General features: G+C 43.2%; 1 protein-coding gene across 2 annotated transcripts in view; it reads right to left on the bottom strand.

Annotated features, from left to right (window-relative positions):
• The window catches only part of Gramd2b (GRAM domain containing 2B), a 99,587-nt gene that overhangs the window by 4,946 nt on the left and 66,977 nt on the right, over positions 1–27,664 (bottom strand). The window contains exons 1-12 of one of the 2 annotated variants that reach the window (XM_010627229.2): positions 23,303–23,370; positions 19,724–19,843; positions 16,842–16,953; positions 14,601–14,667; positions 13,506–13,609; positions 9,985–10,080; positions 7,731–7,802; positions 7,528–7,608; positions 4,667–4,778; positions 4,078–4,200; positions 3,407–3,494; positions 2,438–2,542 (exon numbers count right to left, since the gene is read on the bottom strand). In XM_010627229.2, coding sequence (XP_010625531.1) covers positions 2,438–2,542; positions 3,407–3,494; positions 4,078–4,200; positions 4,667–4,778; positions 7,528–7,608; positions 7,731–7,802; positions 9,985–10,080; positions 13,506–13,609; positions 14,601–14,667; positions 16,842–16,953; positions 19,724–19,843; positions 23,303–23,355 — 1,133 coding nt within the window. In that variant the 5' untranslated portion in view covers positions 23,356–23,370. Of the gene's footprint in view, positions 1–2,437; positions 2,543–3,406; positions 3,495–4,077; positions 4,201–4,666; positions 4,779–7,527; positions 7,609–7,730; positions 7,803–9,984; positions 10,081–13,505; positions 13,610–14,600; positions 14,668–16,841; positions 16,954–19,723; positions 19,844–23,302; positions 23,371–27,664 lie in introns of those variants that run through there. The other variant, XM_010627228.3, reaches the window with a different exon arrangement.

Raw genomic sequence — 27,664 nt, 5'->3', positions numbered from 1 at the left:
CTAGGGTCTTGTACAAGTTAACGCAGTAGAGGGTCTACAGAACACAGCAGTACATTTCCTGGAGAGGTAGTCTACAGCTGTTCTTCACATTTTCACGATGAAGATTAAGACTCATGGTCTGTACTATCTCTCCATTTCCTGGTTGTGATTTCATTTTAGCTGTTTGAGTGGTGGATGGCAGTGTCTGGCCTATTGTTTACAGGGTCCGTTTTTGAGACAGACATGTTAGTAAATGATTCATGATTATCTAAATTTTAAGAAAGATGTCTATTTGTTAGTGTTGAAATAAATAGTGCACTTTCCATCCTTACTTCATGGAAACACAATCTAAACCCTTGTTTTCTATTTTTGTTTGTTTCTGGTGCTGAGGATCATACTAGGGACCCTGCGCTTGCGAGGCAGAAGGTGGAACCACTGAGCTACATCCCTGGCCCTAAACCCTTGCTTTCTAGATGAGGGATCTGAGACCCAGAGAGCTAACTTATCCACCTGACATTCTGAGGAGCAGCTGTGTTACCACTGGGCCAGGCATCCGAGGAGCAGCTCTCCCTGAAGAGCTTGCAGTCTGTTCCTGTGCCGATGAAACTGGGGCTCCAAAGGACGGTTCTTCAGCAAATGGAGGATCAGATCACACGCGTGCATTTAGCTGTCCAGGCAGCGTCGGTGGACCACTGGGCCAAGGACCTGGGCGGCTCAGGTCCGGACAGCGCTGTACCAACACAGCTTCCCTGCACCCTGTTCTCCGACCTCATGGCACCCGTCTCCTTTGTGACTTTTCCTGTAAGGTGTTCATTTTCAGATTGTACCTCCTCCTGGGCTGATTGCTTCCAGGGTAGAATAAATATTCCAATTGCTAATGGATTCTCCCCCTCACTGCCACCAAGTTAATGAAGTGATGGTGGAATATGAGGTACTTTTTAAAAACTAAAACCACATCCTTATGTGACAGTGAACTGATAATATGCAGTAATCGGCCCTTACTCTTACCTCTCATTGCACGAACACTTAAAGAAGACGGGAGAGAAGAGGGTACAAATGGGTTTCAAACTCTTTGTTAGGTCTTTAGGTTTTGTTTCAAATGTACATTTATGGTTCCAAATCAAGCTGTATGCCGATGTACATGTGAGCTGCAGAAAGGGGCCTTTAGGTAATGTAGGCAGAAAGAAAAAAAGGTCCTGAATGGTGTGAGACAGGAGTTCTCAGTGTGCAGACCCCCAACCAGCACATCAGCATCAGCGGGGACCCCCATCTATTACATCAGACGTCCTGGGGTGGGTCCTGCAGTCTGTTCCGACGTGGCCTGCAGCTGATTCTGATGGAAACTAAGTTTTGAGAGCCACTGATAGACTGGGAAACTCATGGTCTTTGCAGTTATGTAGACCTTCATTTGAATCTTGGTTTTACTGCAAACTGAGACATTAAGCTAACTTCTTTTTCTGAGACAGTCTAGCTATTTCAGGGAGGCTGACCTCAAACTTGAGGTGATCCTCCTGCTTCAGCTTCCTGAGTGCAGGGATTACACCCATGTGTCACTATGCCCAGCTTAATTATTTCTGAGTCTGCTTCCTCAGTTGTAAATGAGAATAACAGCTGCTATAAGGGAATGATGAAACTATAATAGGGAAAACTGTCGGTATTTGTCAATGTATGTATCAATTCTAAGAGACTCTAGCATAAGGTAGTAGGTATTCTATATAGATTTTAAAAAGACCTAAAGAAGTGTACTTTCTAAGATGAGATAATGATTTTATTTTACTTTTCAGGCAGTGTGTCAAAATCTGCATGCAAATGGGTTTAAAGGAAAGAATATTATTTATTCTTTCTCTGAGTGGATTTAATTAGGTCAGGTATGTTAAAAAAGTGACAGATGAAAAACTGTAATATATGTGCTGCCGAAGAGAGCACACTGATGAAAAATTTTCACAGACATACTCAATGAATTTCTTGTCACATGAATCTTTATAGTGCTCAGAAGTTTGTAAATAAGTTAATATAAAGAGTTATTTATGATGGGGCTGGGGATTTAGCTCAGTGGTGCTGCTGCCTTCCTTGCATAGAGCAAGGTCCTGAGTCTGATCCCCAGTACCAAAAAAAGAAAAGAAAAAAAGAGTTATTTATGATGAATTGTGCTGAATTAATTGAACTGCTTCTTTCCTATGAGTCATCTAAGTCACTACCATTTTTGTAAAGATAGACTTATATAGTTCAATAAAACAGGCCACAACTGCATGTTAGGGTGGAGAGCTAGATAATGTACAATTAGGTGTGTTCCTTGCCTTACTACCCATGATACTGTAGCAGCGGGGTTAGGTTGTTCATTTCTAGGCCTCTCCTACCTCTTCAGTTTCCACATATGCACTTAACCGATGGTTTCGTAAAGAGTGTTTGCTAAACTGGGGTCGACTATTAAGAACATCTGGGTAGGGAGCCATCTTACCCAGCGCTGTGTGTTTCTATGATGGAGGTTAGTGGCCCTAGCCGCTCCTCCAGAGTATTGATTCTGTATCTCATGTAGAAGGTCGAAATGATTAGTGCACAGACCCTGGAAACAGATACAGAGAATTTTTCAACAGGTTAACAGCCAGGATCTGATGTTCAAAAAACAAAAAAACACGGAGAATGTCATATGCTGGAGGTATTATCCAAAATGACTTGGCTAAAGAGAATTTGAAAAGATCTTTTCAAAAATAGGCTGATGCAAATCATAAAACTTTGCAACCCAAAGACTTAAAATCCCGTAGTCTATGTCCCTCAAATCACAGATAACAGTCATTCTAATAGGGCGGTGCTAGGCCAGACCCAGACTGGATTAGTAGGCCAGGCTCTCTTTTCTTCCTGATCTGTCCTCCTGACAGAGGAGCCTGGCAGAGGTGACCTAGCCTCACTCTCTGGTGACTCACAAATTCTTTGCTTTTTTTGGAAATCAAAACTACGTTCGACCCTGTCTGTGGGAGGAACAGCCTAGGACGAGGCCAGTCATTTTTGGAAGAGCAACTGGTTACAGACTAGAAACCGATGGGAAAGTAAAAAATGCCAGTACCCAGTTTCCAGTAAAGGGGTATGATGTTTTGAAGATGCCTTGGCTTTTCTGCCTGGGACAACAAAGAGGTGGAAAAATACATAACAAGAAAAAGATATTAAACCGTTTACACAGCCGTTTCCCAACTAATAATATCAACTCAGAACTTAGTCCTCTGTGGGATATGGTATAATTATTATAAAAAATGTCCTATATTTGAAGGGGAAAAAAAAGTGGGAAACAGAAATGGTCAAAGACTATATTTGAGACTGTATTTCACATTAGAGACATCTGAGGTTTGCAATGGCTCATGGTAACGTGAAAAGGTAACCCTTTAGGGAACTGAATTGTTCATGTAAGTCATGGGTAGTAAATATGTTTACTTACACAATTGCGTAGAATATAAGAATATGATGGAGAGTCAGACATTTCTGAGACTTGACTCTAGGCAAGATTCCAGCTGTTTCTGACTGACCTGTTGGATGGAAACCCGAAAAGCAACAATTTAACACCTTTCCTCATCCAGCAATATCCCGGTAGGGAACAGGTACCTGACACAGGTAACCATTCAGGTAAAATAAATGAGAGAAAATACCAATTGAAGCTATCCAGGTGTCACCTCAATTCTTCCCAACACAATTTATTCAATACATATTTACAGCAGGTCTTTTCTATGTCCAGTACTGCATTGGAGCCCACGGAGAGTGACAGGAACACCATCTTTGCTCTTACGCTAATGTGACTTGTAACTAGTTGCTAGAATAATTAGTAAATAAAGAAATAATTCAGTAATTTGAGTTTTGTCAATTTTTAGATGACAATCTCAAAGTATTCAGAATAACAGAGTGACCTCCATGAAGGTCAACCCTGTGTTATCTCCCAGAGAAAAGTACTGGACTGAGTACTTTTTGTATAATGAATAAGTGAGAGCTAATATGCAAAGACCTACAATGGGGAGAAAGGGAAGGGATATGAAAGGCAGTCTAAGTGAGACACTGGGCTGTTTCAAAAGTTGCAAACAGAAATTCCCCCCTCTTCAAAATAATTCTGTTTTTTACCATGTGTGGGGAGACTCTTGGCTTTTCCTTCAGACACTCTGTTCACGTGGGCATCTGCACGAGCTGGTTTCACTTCTGACTTGGAAACATTCAGAACAGTCCGGGATTCAGAAACATGGAAATCTACCATGCCAAAAAGGGGCTGGGTCAGTTTTCTTCTTAATGCATTGAAAAACATAAGACTAACCACAGTGGAAATCAGTCCTTTAATTTGCAGAGTGGCCAAGTAAATAAATGGATCTTCTCATAAAATGGTTGAGGTGGCTGGGGATAAAATCCAATCTCAAGCAAATACCCCACCAACAAATAAGCACCCCTTCAGCTATCGTAATTAATATGGTTACTGAAATAAGAGGGAAGAAGTACTACATGTTGATTTCTCTCAACCACCCCAATACTATGTCTATTTAAGAGACATTTGTTAAATGTCTACAAGGAAATGAATTTTTACCACATCGGCAATTCCTTTCCCTTGAGCTTTCAAACTATCCATTTTCCAGATTTACAAGTCTTAACTCGCAGCACAAGGTAAACTGTGAGGTGTTCTGTAGGAATTACACTGTAGTCAAGGCACAAACATTTTCCACACCTCGAGAGTTCTCAGATTCAGGAGTCTGTGAGCCAGAGCTGCTGTACCCTTCCATGTGTGGCCTTCTTCGTCCAACAACTCCATCCAGATATGGAAACTCATCATTGAAATCCTGAAGGTAGACAATGCAGAAAAGAGAGCCCAATTTTTCCTTAGCAAACTGGCAGGCCTCTGTAACGCCTGTTCCTCTTAGACTTGACCCATAAACTACAGAAAGGAAGGCTCACCCTCCACTGTGGGGATTTTCCTAACTGACCCACATATCCCGTCGCTAAGACTGAGTTTCTTTTGGGTGGTTAGAATTCGGACCACAGAGAGTGGCCAACTTGTTTCAAACAACCAATGTCCAGAAAAGCAAGTGGGATGCTGGTGACTGAAAAGTGTCCAGCGTAACCCTGGAGAAGACTCATTAGTACTTCGTAAGGAGAGAAACCTAGTGGTACACACATACAGAAGACAGACAAGTAGGAAGTTCTAAAGGAGTGTGAATATGGAGACAGAGAGACACCTCTAGCATTTAAAGAGGCACTGGATACAGAAAGGGGAAAATGGCTTTTGCAAATCAGATCATAAAAATAAAATTTTACCTCTTTTTCTTCCCACAACGGATCAGAATGGTCAGTGATATTGCATTTAAATTACACAAAGATGATAAGAAGGGAAAAAACAGATGTTTTACTTTGTATTCTACTGGCTCTTCCAAAATACTTAAGAACTAAAAACACAAGTAGCCACATTAAAATGTCCCGGCAAAGATATAAATAGGCTGAGCTTTTAACAATTTAAAGCTGCCAAATGAAGAAGAGATCCATTTTATAAGCAAATCACCAGACTTTCACTTGGAATTTCCTGTCTTTTGGTCATTCATTTCAATTTTATATAAGAATTTGTAGGGGATGCAAAATTGAAAATTTTAAATTTCTTCAATGTCATCATGACTTACTGAACACCTACCACATAGTAGCAGCATGCAGATCTTACATGCATGACTGTAGCCATTCTTCACAGCCACAATCTGAGGCTGGTATTTTAGTAGCTGAAGAAACTGAGAGCAATGAAAGAGTTTCCCCAGTGACAACTCAGCTGGAGCCCAGAATGGAGCCAGGTTTGGTGGATTCCAAGTTATGTGTGTCTAGGTATATTACGTACCACTTCCCAATATTTTTTTATAAGATAGATGCTTTAAAACTTGAGGGAAAATCCAGTACAATCCAGTGGTTTTTAGAATATTCACAATGTTGTCCATCTATGACTAATATCTTATTCCGGAACATTTCCAAAAGAACTCTGTAACCAGCGGCAGTCACTCCCCATTTTTCCCTTACCCCATTTCTTATTATCAACTAATTTGCTTTCTGTATGTATAGGTTGCCTATTTGGAATGTTTTATAGGCAGTTGGGTCTGACTTACAACTTCATAACTCTGTGATGGTGTGAAAGTGGTACATAGTAGAAACCATATGTCAGATTTTGAATTTTGACCTTTATTCTGTTGTGAAGCTGGGTGGTAGCTGGGAGCAGGGGCTCCCAGGTAGCTGTGTGGTCATGATGGGGGACAATCAGTGCTCTAGGTTGTACAGTGTTGTTAAACTATGATGTTTGGTAAGGTAAAGTACATTAGGTATATTTAAGCTTATGACAATGCACTCATGCACTATAGAGCCTTTTGTGTCTGGCTTCTCTCACTTAGAGTGTTTTAAGGTTCATTCATGCTGTAGCATGTATCACCACTTCCTTCCTTTTTACAGCCACATACTATTCCATTATATGTATATGCCACATTCTAATAAATCCACACATCAGTTAAAGTACATTAGGAACCTTCACACACACACACACACACACACACACACACACACACACACACACACACTGTCTCTCTCTCTCTCTGGCTATTTGAATAATACTGCTATGAAATTCTTATATAATAGGTGTGAACATATTTTTCAATTCCACTACTTTTTGAAATGAAGATTTGTAGGAGACGCTGCTTCACTGAAGGTAAACATTGAACAATAATCAATTTGGGAATAATCACTTAATGTCACCAATTTGGGATGGTGCAATGGTTAGATCTCTTGTGGGAAAACATACGCTGTTATAGCCACAAATCTTGTACAAGCGAGGGGCTGCTTCACACTGGAGCTTTACCTTTCAGTCAACAAAGCCTAAAAGATTCAATCTCTACCTGTTGCCTTTCTTTTCTTGGTTTGTTGGGACAGGGTCTCACTATGTATCCCAGGCTAGCCTCGAATTCATGATCCTCCTGCCTCACTCTTTGGAGTGCTGAGATTGTAGATGTGTATCACCGTACATGGCTATGTCTTTCTTGTTCTTATTTTAGTTATTTCTGAGTTTGTCTCATTCGCTTTTCTAAGTTATGAAGTCTGTGAAGGTGAGAATCAGTTTCGATTTTTCCTGGTTTCCTATAGTACATCCTAGTAGAACATCTTGAACATAGATGACCTCTATGAGATGACTTGTGCCCTTCCTCAAAGAGATTCGTGAATTCTTTTAAAACAAAACCCATGGCCGGGGATGTAGCCGAGTGGTAGAGCAATTGCCAAGCATGCATGATGCCCTGGGCAAGACCTCATGAATACCTTCACTGACTAGTAACTAAGCAGGATGGACTATCGTGTTTCTTTTAATTTGTAGAACCCCTTTCAATTACTAGCAAAAAGCGTGTGGCCTCCCATGGTTCCCTCTTCTAGGGAGACAGGCCCCTTCCTCAGCTGTCCTCAAAACACTAGTCCTAAGTCTTCCCCACAGTCCTTCTATCTTGGTGTCAGCAGCGTGTTGCTATGGGATGTAGCCAGTTCCTTCTGCACTGAGATTCCATAGTTATATAGGCAACTCACCAGAGGCAGAGATGAAGGGCGAGCTGCCCCGAAACAATTTTCAGTAGTAGATGGATTGGGACTGTTACCGACACTTGTATTCTGTAATTATTGAAAAAAAGAAAAAAAGAAAAGCCAGATCAACTATCATAAAAAACCAACAAAAATTATAAAAAATACAAAAGAAAGACAGGAGGAACTGGAGCTCAGAACGTCACACTCACTTCTAAGTGTCCACATACAGATTTGAGTAGTTTGTAAGTTGAATCTCTGGAGAGTAAAGAGACAAATATGTACTGAAAAAGAAAAGAGAATGATTACAACAGATACTCCTTGGTGAGAAGTGAGAGCCTGGAGTTCAGAAAATCTGTATTTAGTTTCTTCATTTTCAAATGCCAGAGACAAATCTCTGGTCTATATTCTCATTCCTTTCACTCAGCTGTGCAATTATTATTTCATTTCAGCAATACAGCAAGTACACTCCCCCACAACAGCAGTGCGACCCCAAACTCAAGTGAAGAGTGATAAAGAAATGCAGGGCAAAATGAAGGTTCCAAATGTCTAAAGGTGCCTGAAAAAAGATAAGAAAGTCTTAAACATTAAGGAAAGTCTGGGGATATTTGCCAGATCCCCTTTAAAGTTTCTTCCTCAGCCAGTTTTGCTGTTTTGAAAGGTATTTTATAATTCCCATGAGTCTCTTTCTCGCCTCTGACCCAGGTTCTCATTAAATCTTCCCAGGGGCTCCAACAGGCTAGTTCTTTTTTTATGCTACTTCCAGACTCTTCTCTGTACAAATATGGAGATTTTCTAGTGGATGCTTACAAACGAGATACGGGAAAGGAGTAAAACAATAGCCAGACAAATGATTTGGAGACAAATGACATAAGGAAAAATTTTTTTAACCATAAATGGTACATTCAGAAAAATATAAAAATTCACTTTTGCCATCTATGTGAGCCACGAAATCTTTTCAGACACCCTTTCCGTGAGTTTGAGAGGACCCCTCTCATTCACCAACAAGAGAACACCATACAATTTCCAAATAAATAGTGCTGTATTCCGAGTGGTGAACACTGTGGGTTCTGGTGTCAGATCCAGGTGCAAAATTGGGCTCTGACCCTTGTTAAGTGGGTGACGTTGGGGACGCTGCTTAAGAATGTTTCATTATGAGGTGGTGATATGGAGTTAATGAGAAAACATAAAGAAAGCGCTTGATGTGTACCTGGCAAGCTGTGCTTGATGCTTGTTTTGAAAGGAAAACTCCAAACAGATATATTGTTATTTTCTAGCTTATCACTATAGCCTCTCTTATCTTTCTATCTCCCCTGTTCTCTCTATAAAGCACCTAGTATGGTTAGAAATGGAACACAGATTTTATGCCTTCATAAAAACAGTAGGTAAAAGATGAAATAATGATTTCAACCAAAAAATGAGCAACCAAACTACTCCACTCCCTTCCGTCAAGCGGAGATCAGTACTTTTCTTTCTACCTTTCTCCTCTCTCTTTCTCTCTCCCTCCTTTACTCCCCCCATCCATGCCACTCTTTTTTCCACTTTTTGCAGGGCTGAGGGGTTGGGCCGAGGGCCCCAGGCACATCAGGCAAATACTGGACCACTAAGCCACACACCCAGCTCATCAACGCCACTTTCAGAGGAAATACCTCTGCTTGTACACATCTGGGACAGCCCAGTAGTCAACAAGAGCTTCAGAGTTTCTGGATAGAAGAGAATCTCGGGTATCTGGCAGCAAAGTGGGTGTCGGAACTCACCCTGAAGGTGCCACTACAGAGCAGGCATGAGCTTCGTTCACGCTGTGAGTACCTGCAGAGGTCAGGGGGAGGCCGACCACTCCTGCCCTGGGAGTCCTCAGAATCACCCTGCCTCACCCCATCAGCAAGGTTGTCCCTGCTCTTGCCTTCTGTTTTTCTTTAATCTGTCTCTGGGTATTTTTCAGAAAGGGTCTCACTGTGTTTCCCAGGCTGCACTTGAACTTGTAATTTTCTTGCCTCAGCCTCCCAAGTGCTAGGATTACAAGTGTGTGCTGACAAATCTGGCTCTTTAAAAAAAAAAAGTAATATAAGAGAACTGAGTATCTCAGTGTAGCCTGAGCAAAGAGATGTTAGGGAAAGCAAGTTAGGAAAAAATTTTATTTTTTTGACCTTGGTCAGGCAAGTATAATTAAGTCAGCTGGAAACTTAAAACTGGCAACAATTATATTGGAATAAATCACCTTGTAAGGGAAACCATACTACATAAATGTCTCTAGTCTATAATTTATATTTTTGGTACTGGGAATTGAACTCAGGGTGCTGTGCTTGCCAGGCAGGTACTGTACAGGTGAGGTACATCCCCGGCCCTCTAGTACATAATTTTACAAGCTAGTCTTAAAGACTATCTCTGCCTCACCACAGAAGAAATTCCAAGGGCAACAGAGCTCAGAGGACAAGGCGAAGGTGCCCTGCCCTAGAGTATACTCACCCTGTCAGTGACTGTTGCTATAATCAGGGCATTTGGCACCAAAAGAGCAGTTTTGGTTTTCTTTATTAGGGTTACCGAGAAAGCAGGAATAGCAATCTGAAACACAATCAGGAACTTAACACTGGTTTAGACATCACAGAACAGTACTTCAAAGCTACATGTTAAAGGAAGAAAAGGAAATAATATATAAAGAAATCAACATCGGCATCAAGCTTTCGCGCCTTCGTGTAAAAACGTGAATCTCATAAATGGTGTCACCGAGCTCTTCGTGCAGGCTCACAAAGTCAGAGGAGAGCGGGGTCCCCACTCCTACTGACGGTCTTGGTGGAAACCATTCTATTTAGAATGGAGAATTTACATTCACTGTCCTTTATTAGAGCCACAGACTCTGCAGAAGTTTCACACTTTCGGCCCCAACTTTGGGCTAATCTCCACAAGCCCCTCTTCTCTGTGTTGGGTGCGTGTGGGTGGAAAAAAATGTTAGAAAGAACTGGTGCGGGGAGAGCCATCAGAGGATGGAAAGTCTCAGGTGTGAAGTTAGCTCTGTTACTATCTACATCACCTATGCAAACATTAAGGTATCCTTTCTGGGCTGTTCTTTCCTGACTTACACGTCAGAGACAGTCTTGTCTACTTCTCACAATTTTCTGTGGATTAAATAATATACTATATAAAAATGTCCAGTACCAAATAAGAATTTCCTCATTTGACTCATGAAATCAAGATGGGTGGGGAAAAAACCTCAAAGCTCCTTCTGCTTCTAATAGGAACGATAATAACTATAGAAGCTATCCTTATTAATATTTATTAGATGGTAATGTTACTGAATTATGATGAGCCTGCAAAATTGCTATTTTAAGAGATAATGAAATTTATTTAGATATGTGATTTGCTAAAGGTCATGCATATAAAGAAGTTAAAAATATATCAGATGGAATAAAGAATAGCAGACATTCCTGATATTTTGTTATATCCTTCCAACTGGGGAAGGTTTGAAGGGAAACTCATTATCACTTTGATCCCTGAAAATAAAGTCACACACAGGGATGGAAAAAGAACAGTGCTGTCTCCTTTCTCAGATGCACACACGTACTTGAACGTTTATTTTGTTGAGATGCTTTGCTTACAGTGTTCCTGAAGAGATCAACGAGGCCAGTGGGCAGGGGCGGGCCTTGTGTGGGTAACGCCAGGTGAAGGAAACAGGATGAGCCTTTACTTTTGAATGTCTGCCTTCACGTGTGGTTTTCTGAGGTGGGGTTATTTACTGCCCTGCTAAATTTAAGTCAGGAAGACTACGGGAACAATTGAAATTAGATATCTTCTACAACTTATTTTTCTGGAGAACTCTACTCAACAAGAATTTTAGAGGGCAGGAGATAATTCTAAATTTTAAAGTTGGGATAACTTTGGGGGGAAAAAAAGGAGTTAAATACATACTAAGGGAGCCGATAAGTCCAATTCTGTTTCTCAGTGGCAACACAAAGGCACAAGGCTCTATAAACTTGGGTTTTGCCAAGGCATGGGACAGCTGCGTCATGAATTCGAAAGTCACACAGGTCAGACTTGAGAAATGAAAGTGCAATGCTCTTCAGTGAGGAGAGATGAGATGAGACGCTCATGTAAATTTTACTGGCACCTGGACATATACCTGGCTGATTAAAGAGAAGCTATACTTTATTAATATTTCTTCAAACTACAGTGCTTAGAAAGGTCTTCCTTCTAGAGTAAATAAATAGTTTGGGAGTCTCCAGATTATACCGAATCATGCTGGACAGAGGTCTATGGACAGTGAGGAAATTTGGCCGCATCTCTGGGCCCAGGTCTCTTTTCAGTAGTGTTTTTTTGGTGGTACTGGGGATTGAACTTGGGCCCTTGAGATTGAGAGGCAGACACCAGAACCACTGGGCTAAATTCCCGACCCTTCAGGTCTCTTTTGATACCATCTTTAGAGGGGAAGAAACACGTAAGTCACTGTCATGGGTCTGATTCCAATGCCCTTCTAATTTTCCATCTTCTGCTTTTGTAGATAAGACATAGCATATGCAAAGCGTGCAAAAGGATGTCTATGTCTTTAAAAAAAGGAAGTCACTCCTTTTGGCTTGTTTTGTCACGTCTCTTTTAGATAGAAGTATGATTTTAAAAAACATTGTAGAATCACATTAGCTTAAAACTGCACTCTCTCCCTCTATGAATGCCCGCATCTCTTAAAAATGAGTAATTTTTTTCACAAAATGTCTTCAACTACAACTGGTGTTTATCTGCTCAGAGATGTTGACTCTGATTCCCTGAGAACTTTCTTTTCACACTAATCAACACTAGTAAATCCCCTTCTCTCCTCTATGAAAACATTACTAAAATCTAGAGATCCATGGTGGAGTACTACTTAATACTGCTTTGCAAGAGCTGGGGATTTAGCTCAGTGGTTCTGCCGCCTGCCTCATGAGTGCAAAATCCTGAGTTCGATCCCTGGTACCACACACATGCACACAAAAATTGCTTTGCATTGTACTGATTTAGACAATGACTTAAATATTTATAACATTACATAATAAACAACAGAAAAATAACCTGTTTCACTTTATAATCTTAATACCATGAAGAATTTCCATCGTATCTGTTGAGTGGTCTTGGTAATGATCATTATTGGCTTTAGGAAGAATATTTAAATGAAGTATGTGTACTCAAAAACTTTTTAATCCACTACTTTATGAGCATAAAAGCCCATTCATAATCATGAGTCAAGTGACTGAATTCCCACTGCAGTCATACAAATCCAAAAATGTGTTTCTCCGACTTATTCTCATGGCCTTCGTAAACTCAAAGGTGAAGACGTCAGTCAGCAGGGTGGGATTATCTTTTCCCTTCCTACAACACAATTTTAGAAGGTGGTGCCTTGGGCCAACTGCCAGCACCTCAGGTACTTGTCATCGACACTCAGGCTGTCGTGTACCCCGGCTCCACGGACTCTGTGTCTGATGAGAATGAGAAGATCCACCGGACAGGTGGAGGACGGATCAGTGAATACTTGGGGCTGTGGGAACTGCCTCTCCCAGGAGCATTAAGAGCTCCAGCTCCTACTCATTCCTGCTCATGGGGGTGAGCAGCTTATTTACAGGCTCGTTGTCCTACATCTCTGGACGTGTGGACGTGGTGCAAAGACTGATATTTCTTTTTAAAAAGTGTTTTGGTTTTAACGAATGCCTCCAAAGCCAGTTACACACCCTCCCCACGTGAACAAGTCCGGAGTATCTCTGGTGACATCTGGGTAAAGGGGTTGAGGGTGTGGAATGGCGGAGGCAGAATGTGTATTGGTTTAAGGAAATGAGAGAGACTAGTAATTAGGGAAAAAAATGGAAGCGACAGTCATCTGGAGGCTTTAGGGTCTGCAGTATTTGGTGCTGCCACAAAAGAAACTTGGTACAAAGGCATAATCATGACGTAAATAAGCTAAATGTAAAATAATTTCTATTTACAATATATAAAAATACAGGATTAGCTTTCTTCTGTAAACATATACCCACCTTAGTGTCCTTTCCAAAGACCTTGGAATGAAAACAAATCCAGTTTTCTGACACAAAGAGCTTTCCTTGGTACAGTATTTCCTTTTGCAGAGCACAGGTAAAGCCTGGGAAAACAGCAACAGGTGTAGCGACACCACGCGGAATTCCATTAGAAAATTGTTTATTTAAAATAAAAATTGTCTACATCTTGGTAATTTAAGCATGGGCACGATGATACACTTACACTCCAAAGCTCTACCACCCCCCTCTCAGTTACTGCCAGTGGGCTAATGCTGCAGTCACTATAGCTTTGTTTTGGTTCCGGGGATCGAACTCTGGTCCGTGTACCTGTGAGACAGGCGCCGGAACCACTGAGCTAAATCCCTGGCCCTAAAGTTTTTTAAATTTAAAGTCATACAGAATCAGTGGTGAAGGCAAGCCTAACGCTGTGCATGAGAAACCAAGACACGCAGTGCAGAAGCCTACTCTGTTCCGGAAAGCGTGTTACCGCGTGCGAACATCAGCACCCGCTTCCAGTTCTTTTTTGCTGGGGAGCCTCACTCAGGACTCACTGAATCATGCAGCCTCCCAGGGGAAGGGCACCTAACTACACCTTCTCCCAGGGACCACAGCAGGAATCCAGCTCTTGGTCTTGACATCTGTGCACGGAGAGAGGCAGTATGTGAACCTCAGGGCCCACCATGAGGCTCCCTGGGAAGGTGTTTGGTGTGACCGCCACATCCGGCACAGCACAGGCAGTAAAACGCACCTCTCCACTTAGACCTGTGTTTCCTACTGGCCTCCTTTTATTAGGCTTCTCTTGACCGAGGCTTGTTATTCTAAACCTCAGGATGATTCAATCTCATGCATTTCAGCAATAAATACAAAAGGCAAAGGGATCATTCTGGAATGACCCGGATGAAGCCATATCACGTGAAGACACTCATCTTTCAAAGTGCTTGGTGAACAGACTGCAGCCGCCATTGATACCACACGATCTCTTCCCGGAAGAAACCCACTCCCCCAGTAACTGGGTCCCCACGATGTGCCCTCCTTCTTCCAAGCTAATGAGTCAACTTTTCAAGCACGTAGGAAGTCAAACAGGTCAGAACTTACTCTGCCTCAGTGGTTCCTCAGTTGGGACATCAAGAAACAACTTGTGAAAGTGCATATTTGCTTTATACTGCAAGGAGAACAGAACACAGATTTTCTTATATGCTTTTGAGGACTATCACAAATTTTAACTCCACTTTAAATTTTCAGGCTGGGGATTTCGCTCAGTGGTGCTGCTACCTGCCTTGCAAGCGCAGGGTCCTGAATTTGATACCTCGTACCAAAAAAACAACAAATCCACAAATTTTCCTTCCCTTCACACCGTCTTTAAAAATTCATCCTCCCTGATCCTTCAATGAGACACAGTAGAAGTTGGGGTTCACAGATTTCATTCTCAAATATGATTAGGACCTTGCTGGATGGCCACAGGGTGTAGCTGGGGTCAGCTGCAATAACAGGGCAGGACAAGTAAGATGAAAGGAAATGCTAAAGATTCTTACTGGTGAAGGTGCTGCACTGCAGGGCACTGTAGATACAAGTGGGTACCCACAGCAGAGTACAGAGGGGTTCAAGACTTCACCCTGAAAAAACCTAAATTAACTCCTGGCTCTCTTTCTTCCTTGGTGTGAGCAAGGGCCTGGTCACTAATAGCTTTGTGGCCCAGTTTCCTCTTCTGTACCAGTGGACAAAAGCACAACCTGCCAGGAGGGGTGCCACAGGCTTCTGGAGCTAACACATCTAAGAACCCACTGTCTGGGACAGTGTGGTCACCACTGCAATACTGTGAAGGCATCTGCTTAAGAAGCAGACAGGTAGGATTTCATACAAAAGAAAACCAACTCCTGGGGAAGCAGAAGAACCAGGAGTCTCAAACATTATAAACCGTTTCATTTTCAAGGTATCCGTCTATGCAACAATGGCAATGACAATGGACAACCAGAAATTCAGTTTGCAAAATGCTTTCACAACATCCTCCTCCTCCTGAGAGCCCGGTGTCCCATTCCAGGGGTTAGGACACTGCGCTGGGAACACTGAGTCCCAAAGGCCCTGCCACAGAGCTCCTAAGAGGTAGAGTGAGGTCCTCCCTCTGCAGGATGACTCTGCTTCCTGGGAGGTTTGCAAAGAAGTCTGGCGGGGAAAACAGACAAATGCACGCATAGGCCCCTGAAGGTTTATGATCCAAATAGGAGTGGTCTCTATGGCAAAAGTGGTCCGATAAACTGCTGTTTAAAAAAAAAAAGCTTTAGACCAGGTCATCAAAACGAGATGGTTCCTCCAAGTCTACTTCAGAAATACCTTGTTAAAGTACTTCACTTCACACTGCTTCTAGGTGTGGACCTGGCACCCAGAAAAGTACCTTGTGTTTTCAGTGGGGGCTTTGCTGAAACTTTTAACGGCTAGGCAGCATTGGTTGCACACTTGGTTCACAATATCCTATGCTATGGACTCTTCAAAAATGTCAGTGTAATAAAAGCCCCCCCAAAGGTACTGGATCGACCTAAATTAAAATTGGCATGATGAATAAATACCTGACTCTTGACTGATTCCCTGAGAAGGAAACTTCTATAAAGGAGATTTTTTAAAAAAAAACTAGGATAACTGTGAAACTTCAAATAATTTGATATCTAGTTAAATCTCATGGATGTTTCAACAGTTTTCATTTATTTACTTATTTTAGGATTTGGGAGGTACATATTCAAGTATGAAGGGGTAATGTATCAAAAAGTAACAAGTGCAAAAACGTCTCAGGCTAGGCAGAGGTGTAGCTCAGAGGTGAAATATGTTCTTAGCATGCAAGAGGCCTTGGGTTCAATTCTTACAACCAAAACCCAAATCTCTACATTTCCAGCCCTAAGTAAATAAAGTGCACTGTATGACAAAACTGGACTTTGCAGAAATAAAATTACTTCTGAAGATCCATGACCCTGGTCTTAGGTCTTCCTTCTTTTGGAGCAGCTGGTTTCTTAAAAGACTCCGTAGTTTTGATATAAGAATGTCCCATTTCCATTTCTGCTAATTAGACAAGTCCATGACTATGCTGGTCTCTGCTCTGTGAGTACTGTCCAGAGTTGGAGGCCAGCATGGCGTTAATGGCCCCTCAACATGGCCCGAAAGGTCAGTTGTGGATCCTAATATGGAGGAAAAATTGACCCAAGGAATTGCTGCCTGTCTGATTTTTTAAATTCTGTAAACTTAATCCTATATTACCCCTGGCCATCAGGAAGCTGTGTACTTGGGCTCTTTCTTTCCAGTGGCTCAAACAACCGTCATCCTCTGAGACAACATATGTTCCATTCCTGTTACCTGGCTGGAAGATGAAGACTTTTTCCTTTCAGTCTTGGGGTCATTTTTGCTTTCTGTCTTACAGTCATGCTTGTCACCTGCTAAAGAGGTACCATCAAAACTGGATTTTGACCTAGGGAAATAAAATCCAGGGAGATTATAAAATGGAATTGCTGTGCCAATCATTGTTGTAATAAATCTCAGTGACTATACCATGTCATGAGCAGATGAACGTTTGTTTTTCTCTTCGAGATAATCATCCTTGATACTTTTAGGGCACTTACACAGCACATACTGTAGGTGCTGAGACGGTATCTGCAAACTAGTCACGCACTGCAGAAATAGCAACTGAGATATGAAAATAATTACGTTATTTAAAAGTGCTATTTTAAAAGTATTTATATCTGCATGAAGAGGTCTGTTTGGGGCAAATGACTAAATTGCAGCTATCGTTCAATCAAAGAAAATGTTTGTTTCAGAACCCATTAATGTTTAACAAGTATTAATTGAACTGAGAGGGCATTGTGCTACGGTGTCTTGGCACATAAGGCCGTCTTTATTCTTTGGCAGCCCATGGATGCACGCATCAGACACAGTCTAAAAAGGCAGCACACGATTTAGCAATGCGTATCCTTGGAGTTAGGCGGAGGCGTGGAGATGGACAAGTCTAAGAGGCAAGAGGAGAGGAGACCAGCAGAACAGGGTGATTTCCCACACAGGGCCTAACAGGAGGAGCAATGCATGGGGCACGAGGAGAAGAGAGACAAGGTTGGGAAAATAATGAAAGTGAGATCAGAAGAAGGGAAAAAGAAGAAAGAAAGAAAAGAAAAGGAAGGAAGGAAGGAGCAGGCTGAAGTTCAAGTCTGAGACCTGTTACAGGCAAAGGTCAGAGCTCCGGAATCTCCTCTGAGGTCACTACGGTCCCGGCTCTCCACTGCAGCAGGTGTGTGGTTCTGCACATTTCTTCAGCTCTACAGCCCAAGCCATCACATCAAAGGGGAATATATGTAGGATCTCTAAAAGTAGGACGGATGTGAACAGGTTTGATAACTGTGTACCTGTCTCACTGTTTTATCGGGGAAACGGTCCCCAAGAAATCTGATTCTATGTTATTATTACTCCTTAAAACAAGACTCTGGTACACATTTAGTTCAATTTAGGAAGACTCTGAAGTCATTCAGATACTGCGCAGAGCCACAAATGACCAACCTCTGAGAGACACTGGGCACTGTCTCTCTGCTGTGACAAGGCGGAACGTATAATATCCCAGGTTGCTCGTGACAGCCCATGACACAATATAAGATCATACGTAGTCTTTTCAGCAATTCAGGTAAACGGATTTGATTTCAGCTACAGGTCTTGAGCCTATTCACAGATACAAATTCCCTAGGAATTCTACAGATTACTTTTTTTGAAATATGAGTAAACGTGTGTGCTCTACTTGAAAATGAAGCTACTTTTTTACAAATGCCAAACTCCAATTTATTTATCCTACTGACTGATTTGAATGTATGAGCTCTACCGATTCAAGTAGTAATGGAACTGGAGAGGACATGGTGAGATCTTATAAAGAGCCATGAACTGTGGGCAGATGGGCCAAGCACAGCAGCTGTTTGATAATCTCCAAGTCACCGCAGTTACTGACCTCTCTGCACAGCCGTGATTTCTTTGGGTGCCTCACTTCCTACAGGTGCTTATGAGCAGGACTGGAGCCCACTGCAAACTGAAGGTATGGGGTCCCTTATGCTAACTTACTATGAACGTCTCGACATTACGAACAGGGCATTAATCCAGTGCAGGGCCCTCTCGGAAGGCACATGTGTTTGCCACGCAGTTTCCACACATGTACTACTGATGCTCTCAGAAGAACATGGGGAATTTGGAGTAAAGCCAGTGAGTAGCTGACTGCTACAGATAGTTAACAGGGGCGAGAGACACACGAAATAACTCATTTTGTGCCCTTTGGAGAAACTCAGTTGGTGAATGAGGCTGGATTCTCTGATGAAAAATGGCTAAAGGAAAAATAGCGAAAAGCAAGATGCCACAAAACAGGAATCCAAAAAGATGGGTGCACCGGCAGGAATCGGAGGAGTCTGAAGAAGGGAGTTTTGGGGAAGAGCTAGGACTTAGGCTTGGTCCTGAGTGGAGTACACAGTTGGGCTGGGGGCCAGGAAAGAAGTGAAAAGCATGAATTAGTTCTCTTAGCAGAGGCCAAAGGAGGGAGAAGGTAGCAGTTCCAGTTCTAATAACGGGGAAAGAGAGCAACCACTCCTTGGCAGAGATTAGGGCAGGGGAGGTAGCTCAGTGGCACCGTGTTTACCTAGCATGTTCAAGGCCTTAGGCTCAATCCTCAATGCCATAAAAAAAATCAAAGAGAAAAACAACAACCCCCCTTTACCTATCATTGACCACTAGTTTTGCTGGACTCTTTTAAGGGCTAAAAAGCAGCTTTAAGGCCTTGCTTGGTAGCTGGTGCTTCTAAGAGTGATGGGACTGTAGTCTCACATCTCCAAATCACTTCTCGGCTGCTCCACAACCAAACCAGGCGTCCCAGTCACAAGACGTCATGCCTCTGTGATCCCTGGGAAGCAGGTGGCCAGGTGTGCGCACCCAGAGGCTGAGCAGGCTCTTCAAGCTGTCCAGCCTGCACAGGACTGCCCACTCTACACCTGGGAGCGGTCTTCCCAGCTTCGTCTCAGCAGAATCAGCGCTTTCAGAAAGGGGAGCCATTCTGCAGAAGACTGGGGCAGGAGGAGAAAAGGCCGTGGCCAGGAAGAGAGAGGACGGGAAGCCCCGGTGCCTTTTATTTACCTACAGTCGAGTCTCACCCTTAACAACAACCATAAAACTAGAAACTCTAGCACTTCCCACAATCCTGAGAACGACAAGCCCAACAGACTCACCGCAGACAAATGCTTCTCTTCTGGTCGGGTGACTCAGCCTCCACGGATGAGGTAGGGGACTGGGCTGTTGGTGACCTGAAGACCTTCTTTTTCTCTTCCACACCATTCTCAGCCTCTGAGCTGGAGAAGAGAGTAAAGCGCTTCACCTTAGACATCCAGAAGGAGGCGGAAGGAAAAACACCGAAGTGACGTAACCTCGCCTTGCGGAGAGAGGAATGATCCTCCGACCTCAGACCACCGAGCCCATCAACTCTGACAGCCGCCCCGTGACAGTCTCCAGTCTCACTCCACTCCGTGGCTGGAGCCTCAGCGGCAGTATCTGCTGGTCACACCTGCTGTACTGTAACTGACTCCGCAGGGACTTGCTCAGCTCCCTAGGTCTGTGCCTGTGGGTCCTGTGTGGCTTGGCGCTGCCCAGTCTAGGTGTGTGCTGGAGCAGCAGATCACCTGCGGGCAGAAGATCACCTGAAGGCTGGGAGGGCCTCTGTGCGCAGGCGCGCGTGCGCGCACACACACACACACACACACACACACACACACACACACACACAGGAACACACAACAGTGGCTGGCTGCTCTACAGGTGTTGGGAAACTCCTCCCTCTGTTTGCATTTCTCTGAGGTCACTTATCACCTTTTGTTGTAGTGATGAAAGTCCCACTTTGCGTTGTTGCTTTAACCACACATTTTGCTAAGCAATTTAGTTTCTAAGCTTTACAACTGTGCAGGCTACGTAGGGCTCATTCCTTTCATTTTACAGATGAAAAGACCTAAGGCTCTCACTGAACATCTTACCCCAGTTCACACAGCTAGCATCTGTTATGGTCGGTATTGAAACTCGGTTCTGTCCGTCGGTACGGCGTTCCTTTATACGACCTCTCAGAGTCAGACGCTCTCCCCCACCCCATCCACCCATCCCTCTTCTCATCCACTTAGTCCTCCATTTCTTAGCTCCTCTGTGACAGCTCTCGGTGGGGTAAGGATCGTAAGCATCTTTACACTACACCACTGTCTAGAGTAGCGGTGGCAGCGGTCATGATCGATACACTTTGGAAAAGCAGGCTGACCTGGGTAAGAAAGACAGTGGAGGGGAGGTGAGGGGAAGACAAATCAAAAGCGTTTGCGCATCGAACCACGCATAAATGAATGACCACCACCATGGTAGACGCAGACGTAAGCTCCTTCTGTCAATACTTTGAGGACCATCCGGGGACAGTTTCCAGCACGGAAAGCAAAAGGAAAGGAATGCTGAAGGGAGAAGAGAAGGTGCAACTCATGGATCGGATGTTTTTGGATGCCATTCTGTGCAGCGGATGCAAGAATTCATTAGTAGCTAAGCATAAAATACGACAAAATCAGACGGTACTGCTCTCTCACGTTTGATAATTTTAACCCCAATTTAAGACCTATGTGGTCTTTTCGCCTGCATGTGACTACACAGCCACCTCTAAATGTTCCCGTCATGTAGGTTTTTTTATGGTTGCTTACTTACCACTTTCCATAGCATATGAATACTGCGGACCTCACTACTAGTCTTACCCTCGTGTCAAAATCGAGACCAAGCACGCCTGACAAAGATGCCCGATGCATAACAACCCCTGAGCAAGTTTGGTGTTCGCAGCGTTCTCATTTGGTGGCTAGCATTTCTCCTGCCCTAGGCAGGCAGATATCAGAAGACAGAGGCCTGACCTACTTCAGATAGGGTTAAGTATATTAAAAGGGCTTAGTCCATAGCTGCCCTGCATTATGTGACAAAAGGTACATGGAAGACCTTGAAATATTATTATAAGAACATTGCTTTGGTTTAACAAAATTATTAAACTTTAATCATAGCATTTATGAATCATAGCAATTTAATTTATGAACTCAAAGTGTTTTAGAACAGTTAAGTGGCCTTAGACTATATCTTTGTCTTTTCTCTCTACCCCTGAAGACAAACAGTCGCTCCTATGTTTCAAAAGGACTGGGCATAAATCCATTTGAGAAACTCATTTAAGTAGGGAGAATAATTGTGTGTGGAACTTTAATAATCCGTCCCCCAATTTAATGAAACATTCACCAAATTCTAGGCAGGGTGAAGATTCGATTCAGAGGTAGAGCCTCAGCTGTCCCGCGTAGGAAGGTCTGGGCTGGCTCAGAAGCACTCAGGGAAGGTGCCCCTCTGTTTGGAAGTGGTCCCGATGAAGAGCCTGGCAGACACGAAGCGTCCCTTGCCCTGGGCACAAGCAGAGCAGCCCTGAAGAGCACAAGAAGCCCAGTGTGGGCTGGGGTGGAGCTGCACTCTGACCTCGGCTCTTCTCTGTTAAGCACTTTTGTCAGGCAGGGGACAAAGTGGTGGGTGGTTGATCCGGGGACTCTAGCTTAGTGCTGAAAGACGATAGTGTGTCTCTCTGCATCCGGCCCAGCATTTTTATTGCGAAGCACACAACTGTGCTTAAGTTGGAACTGCCTCATCCTAGACAGTTCCCATGTCATTCCTTACATTCGCTCTTGTCTTCAGCGCCAGTTCTACCCGATGGTTCTAGCCGGGGTGCGTCCTCCTCGAAGCCTTTGGTACCATCCTGTCTCCTCCTTCCTGCTGCTGACTTTAGAGCTCAGCAGGCTCCTGATCCTTCGATGCCTTTGAGCCTCTGACTTTTCTCCCGAATGTCTCAGTTATCCAGCCACCACGCCAAGCTCCTCTAAGGCAGGGAACATCCGTTCTTGCCCTGCAGCCCTAGGTTTAACGTTTTGCCCCGGGTGCTTGCGCATGTTGATTCACGTGGGACGAATTGTGTATTATTTCAAAAAGGAAGTGAATTCCGCCCATGGATCCATGTCATTTTAGGTTTTTGTTTATTGAAAGGTGCCACAGGCTCAGGCAAGTTAATTCCTAGCAGTGGAGATTTTTTTTTTTCTTTTTCTGCCTGTGGCCCTTACATCCGAGGTCTTGTCAGCAATGCACAAAAATTTCACAGAATCCAAACCGTGACCCAGGATGTGGGTGGGAAGTGGAATTACGTCCCTACAGCCTTTCAGTAACTTCCATCAATGAAGCTGTACAGCAAGTCACAACAATATGAAAGTCAAGTTTTGTTTTTTAATAAATAAACAGAAGACAGCCTTTTCAAGGAGAGTGACTAAGAGTTAACTGGATAGCAAACAAATGAAAAACCCAATCTCCTCTTTCAACAAATGTTTACCGGGCTGGTGCCTGCTGGCAGGACACTCAGGGCTGCATCAGGGAGACAGATAAGTACCCAGGAAACGGCGGCAGCAGGCAACAGATGCTGGAAACACGATCGAGCTTCCCTTGGTCTTGGCAGGTTATTTCCAGCCCCATTTACATATCGGTTATAGGCCCTGAAAGCTTTTCAGCAGGAAGTTCAGACAGTGAGACGGTCATACAAAGTCAGCCTGACATTTACCTCACCTCACGCTGGTTTCAATAAAACCCCGGTGCGCACTGTTACACAATACATAAACACAAAACAGGTTGTACCAACCTTCTTAACAGCTCACTATTTTTCACTTCCCAGGCCTCACTAGTACGATGACTGAAATTGGGATTTCACAATTTGTCAGAATCAGTATTCTTACCCAGAGTCAACATTTCCTTTGGAGATAGTCTCAACACTGCTTTCTCCTGTCATGTCAGTCTCCTACAGCCCTTGTCCCTGCAGAGGTGGGACAGGAAACGTAAGACACGTGGAAAGGAGACACGAAAAATCATAATTTTTAAATTGTACTCTTGATAAGAACTGCAGGTTCGGGAACAAACCCAAGCAAATACTCTTAATGTCTGTAAAGACACAATAACCCTTTTCACCCGTAGAAGGGGCCTTTCCTTTACGGACTGGCTACAGCTCTGTCACCCATGAGTGGGCCTGCACCCTTCCCCTGCAGAAAGAGCTGTCAGTCTGGACATCAAATCCCCTCTTTCCGGATTCACAAATTCTACAGCTTTCTGCCTCTAACTCCCCCATACATATACCCAGCTCAAGGTATTAAGTATCCTCTCCCTTTTGAAGGGTTCACATCCTGCTTCTCTGAGTGTGCATTTAAAAAGTCCTGCCTGGCCAATCCCCTTGTGTGCCTCCTAACTGACACATCCTGCAAATTCTTCTTCTGTGATGGGAGTCAGAGAACCTGAAACCTACCCTGTAGGTAGGGTGAGTCAGGCTCCCCATCTCTACCACGGGGACCATCTCGGACTCTTTCCAGCGACACTGCTGAGGATGTACTCAGGCATCTTCCTGTGCAAGTCCAGGTAGGTAAGCAGCTACTAGGCAGGCGCTATGATTAAGCTGCATATCAGGTGAATGAAGCTAAGTGCCTACCTGTGGTTTAGTCCAAGGAGCTGTACCCTTTTTCAATCATAATCACAATGACTTACGTTTGAGTTTATCTTCATGTTAAATTAGTCTAAGCAAAGGCGTAAAAAATAATGTCAATATCACCATACCTCCCTGTGCTAGCATGGGGGGTGTGTGATTTTATATTCACCACCATTTAAAAAAACAAATATGTGATCATCATCCTTCTTAAAGCCTCAAATTTAACCTAGGGCATGATGGTGCATGCCTGTAATTCCAGCACTCTGGGAAGCCCACGCAGGAGGGCTGCAAGGTCCAGCACTGAAACAAACAAAACACTACAGCCTTGACCCACACTGGGAATCTCCACAGGGTGCATCTCAGGAATTGGGATTTCTGTGGTTGAGGCCTGGTTGGGAAGTAGAATGTGGCCAAAATCCTGTGTAGAAAACTCAGTGGGCTCCTGGGTCACCCAGACCCTTGTTTCTGGTGTGCTGCCTGTTTGATGGCTTTGTGGCTGGCAGGGAAAGGCAGAAGTAGTCGGGAAGCCAAGAGGCAGCCTACAGGACAGAGGAGGGTGCTTGGGACGAGTGGGCAGCAGCACAGGACGGATACAGATGGACATCACAGTGACCTAAAAGAAGTGGAACGGGGGACAGGAGTGCAGAGGGTGGGAGCAGAGACTGGACACCTGGAGACTCTTCAACTTGTCCAGTTTGGTAAACTCAATCTTCAAGGTAGATTTTGATAATTTAATAACAGCCTTCCACTCATACTTTTTTTAAAACTGAATTTATTGGTACATTCTAGGTAGACAGTACAGACACATTCATTACTGGGATCTTGTACCTTTACATGCCAGGTCTTGGTTCTCATTTTTTCCACATCCTATCTTTGTCTTTTTTAAATAAAATTTATTTTATTTTATCCCATTCCCGCCTCAAGCTCTCTCCCTTCCCTTTGTACGAAAGCTTTGTTTCCACTTTTTCCTTCTATTTTCACTTTTTTTTCTGGTCCCTTCCTTTCCCCCTCCCTCCTCCCTGTTCCCCTTCCTATCTGAACACTTTCTTCCCATTTCCCAACATCCATTATACATTTCAGTCCCACATTCAGCTCCTCACGTCAGAGAAACGATGTGGTATTTACACATGTGTGTGTGATTTATTTCATGAGGAGTATGAGCTCAAGGTCCATCCATTTAGCTATAAATTTCTCAAGCTCATCCTTCTTTATGGCTGAGTAGTACTCCACTGTATTAAAAAAACTCCACATCTTCTTTATCCACTCGTCAGCTGATGGGTATGTGGGCTGTTTCCAAGACTCAGCTATTACAAACTGTGCTGCTATAAACACACGTGGGCATATATCACGGTGGTATGATGCTTTTAATTGTTTTGGGGAGATACCCAGGAAGAGGTATAGCTGGGTCAAATGGAACCTCTAGTTTTAGTTTTTTTTTTTTTGAGACAGGGTCTCACGACATAGTTGAGACTGACCTGGAACTCACTATGTAGCCCAGGCTGGTCTCAAACTCATGGTGATCCTCCTGAGCGCTGGGATTACAGGCATGTGCTACCACGTTTGGCCTCTAGTTTTAGCTTTTTGAGGAATCTCCACTCTGATTTCCACAGGGGTTGTACCAGTCTGCACTCCCACCAACAGTGGAGAAGGGTTCCTTTTCCCCCACATCCCTGAAAACTCATGGATCCTCCTGAGCGCTGGGATTACAGGCATGTGCTACCACGTTTGGCCTCTAGTTTTAGCTTTTTGAGGAATCTCCACTCTGATTTCCACAGGGGTTGTACCAGTCTGCACTCCCACCAACAGTGGAGAAGGGTTCCTTTTCCCCCACATCCCTGCCAGTGTTTGTTCTTAGTTGATTTCTCTCTCTCTCTCCTTTTTTTGTTTTGGTCCTGGGGATTGAATTCAGGTCCTTGTGCTTGGGAGGCAGTCAGCAGAACCACTGAGCTAAATCCCCGGGCTGTCTATGGTGTTTTTTTTTTTTTTTTTAGTTGTTTTCTTGATAGCAGCCATTCTTTCTGGGTGAGATATTCTCAGTATTGTTTTAATTTGCATTTTGCAAATGACCAGTGATGTTGAACATTTTTCCATATATCTACTTTGCACATCTTTTTCTAGCCACTTTAAATCTGTCTACCCACCTATTTATTTCTGAATATGTACTCTAACTACGCATACAAAACATGTGAGCTACAAATAGACAAATTTCCCTTCTACCCCTGCTTCTTACCCAGTCACTCTTCAGAGGCACCTGCCCCTCCCAATGACCTGTGTACCCTTCCTGGGAGAGCCTGCACATGTGGCTGTGTGTACTTTTAACAGCAATCGACAGCATACTATTCCATACCTTGCTATTTTTACTTCTTAGCTAACTGCACCTTGGTGCTCTTTCTCTACTAGAATACAAGATCTTCTTCAGTCTCCTTCAATGACTTCACAGAACTTCATTGTAATGGATGAACCATAACTTAACTAGCTTCTTATTAATGGCACTTAGGTGAACTTGAGTCATGTGTAAATACAAAATATACTGCAGCAAATGTCTCTGTATGTTTATTATGTATGGGGATATATTCGTAGGATAATTTCCTGGAAGTGCAACTGCTGTATCCAAAGGCATGTGATTTATAGTTATGGCCAAAGCGTTCTCAGTTAAACGTGTGTGTGTGTGTGTGTGTGTGTGTGTGTATAAAAGTACCCAGCAGTGTATCTGGCACATAGCATAACAACAACAACAACAAAAATTAACAATGATGACTGATGTTGAACCTTATTTTTCTCGTGTTTTGGGGATACCGGAGATTGAACCCATGGCTTCAGGCACGCTAGGCAAATGCTCTACAACTGAGCTCTCTCTCCAGCCCTTTTTACTTTATTTTTGAGACCAGGTCTCACTATATTTTCCAGGATAATTTTAAACTTGCAGTTTTTCGGACCGAGCCTTCCAAGTGTCTGGGATTACAAGTGTAGTATAAGCCACTGCACTAAGCTAAACTTTTTGATCTTTGCAAATATACTAGGTTAAAAAAGAAAGCCCCCCCATTACAATTTAATTTGCATTTTCTTCCTTATGAGCAAGGTTGAGTATATTTTTTCTTTCTTTGTTTTTCTTTTTTCTTTTTTGAAGACAGGATCTCATTATGCAGCCCAGGATGACCTTGAACTCTTGGGGATCCTCCTGCCTCAGCCTTGTAAGCACTGGAATTACAGGCACATGCCACAATGTCCAGATAAATGCATTTTCATATAGTAAGAGTTGTATTTTTTAAACTCTGTATTTTGCCTGGGCATGGTGATGCACATCTGTAGTATCAGCCGTGAAAAAGTCTTGGGCTGTAGATCAGTGGGTAGAGAACTCACCCAGCATGCATGAAGCACAAACAAAACTACCTGTCTTGTGAATTAGCTCTTTATACGACCATTTTGCCAATTTTTCTAATAGGTTCATGATGAAAACATTTAGGAAAAACAATTCTTATTCATAACTGAATCACTGATTCTTGGCAACATCCTGAAATTGACTTAAAAAAAAGATTCTAGATCTTGCTAGATTGCATATGCTGGCCTTGCACATGTGGGCTCAAGAAATCTTCCTGCAACATTTTTTTTTTTTTTTTTTTTTTTT

Source organism: Fukomys damarensis, unplaced genomic scaffold (assembly GCF_012274545.1).
Source record: "Fukomys damarensis isolate Sample0158 unplaced genomic scaffold, DMR_v1.0_HiC HiC_scaffold_3, whole genome shotgun sequence".
Classification (NCBI taxonomy): domain Eukaryota; kingdom Metazoa; phylum Chordata; class Mammalia; order Rodentia; family Bathyergidae; genus Fukomys; species Fukomys damarensis.
The sequence above is the reverse complement of the archived record's forward strand: the minus strand, read 5'-3'. Positions and strand labels throughout refer to the sequence as shown.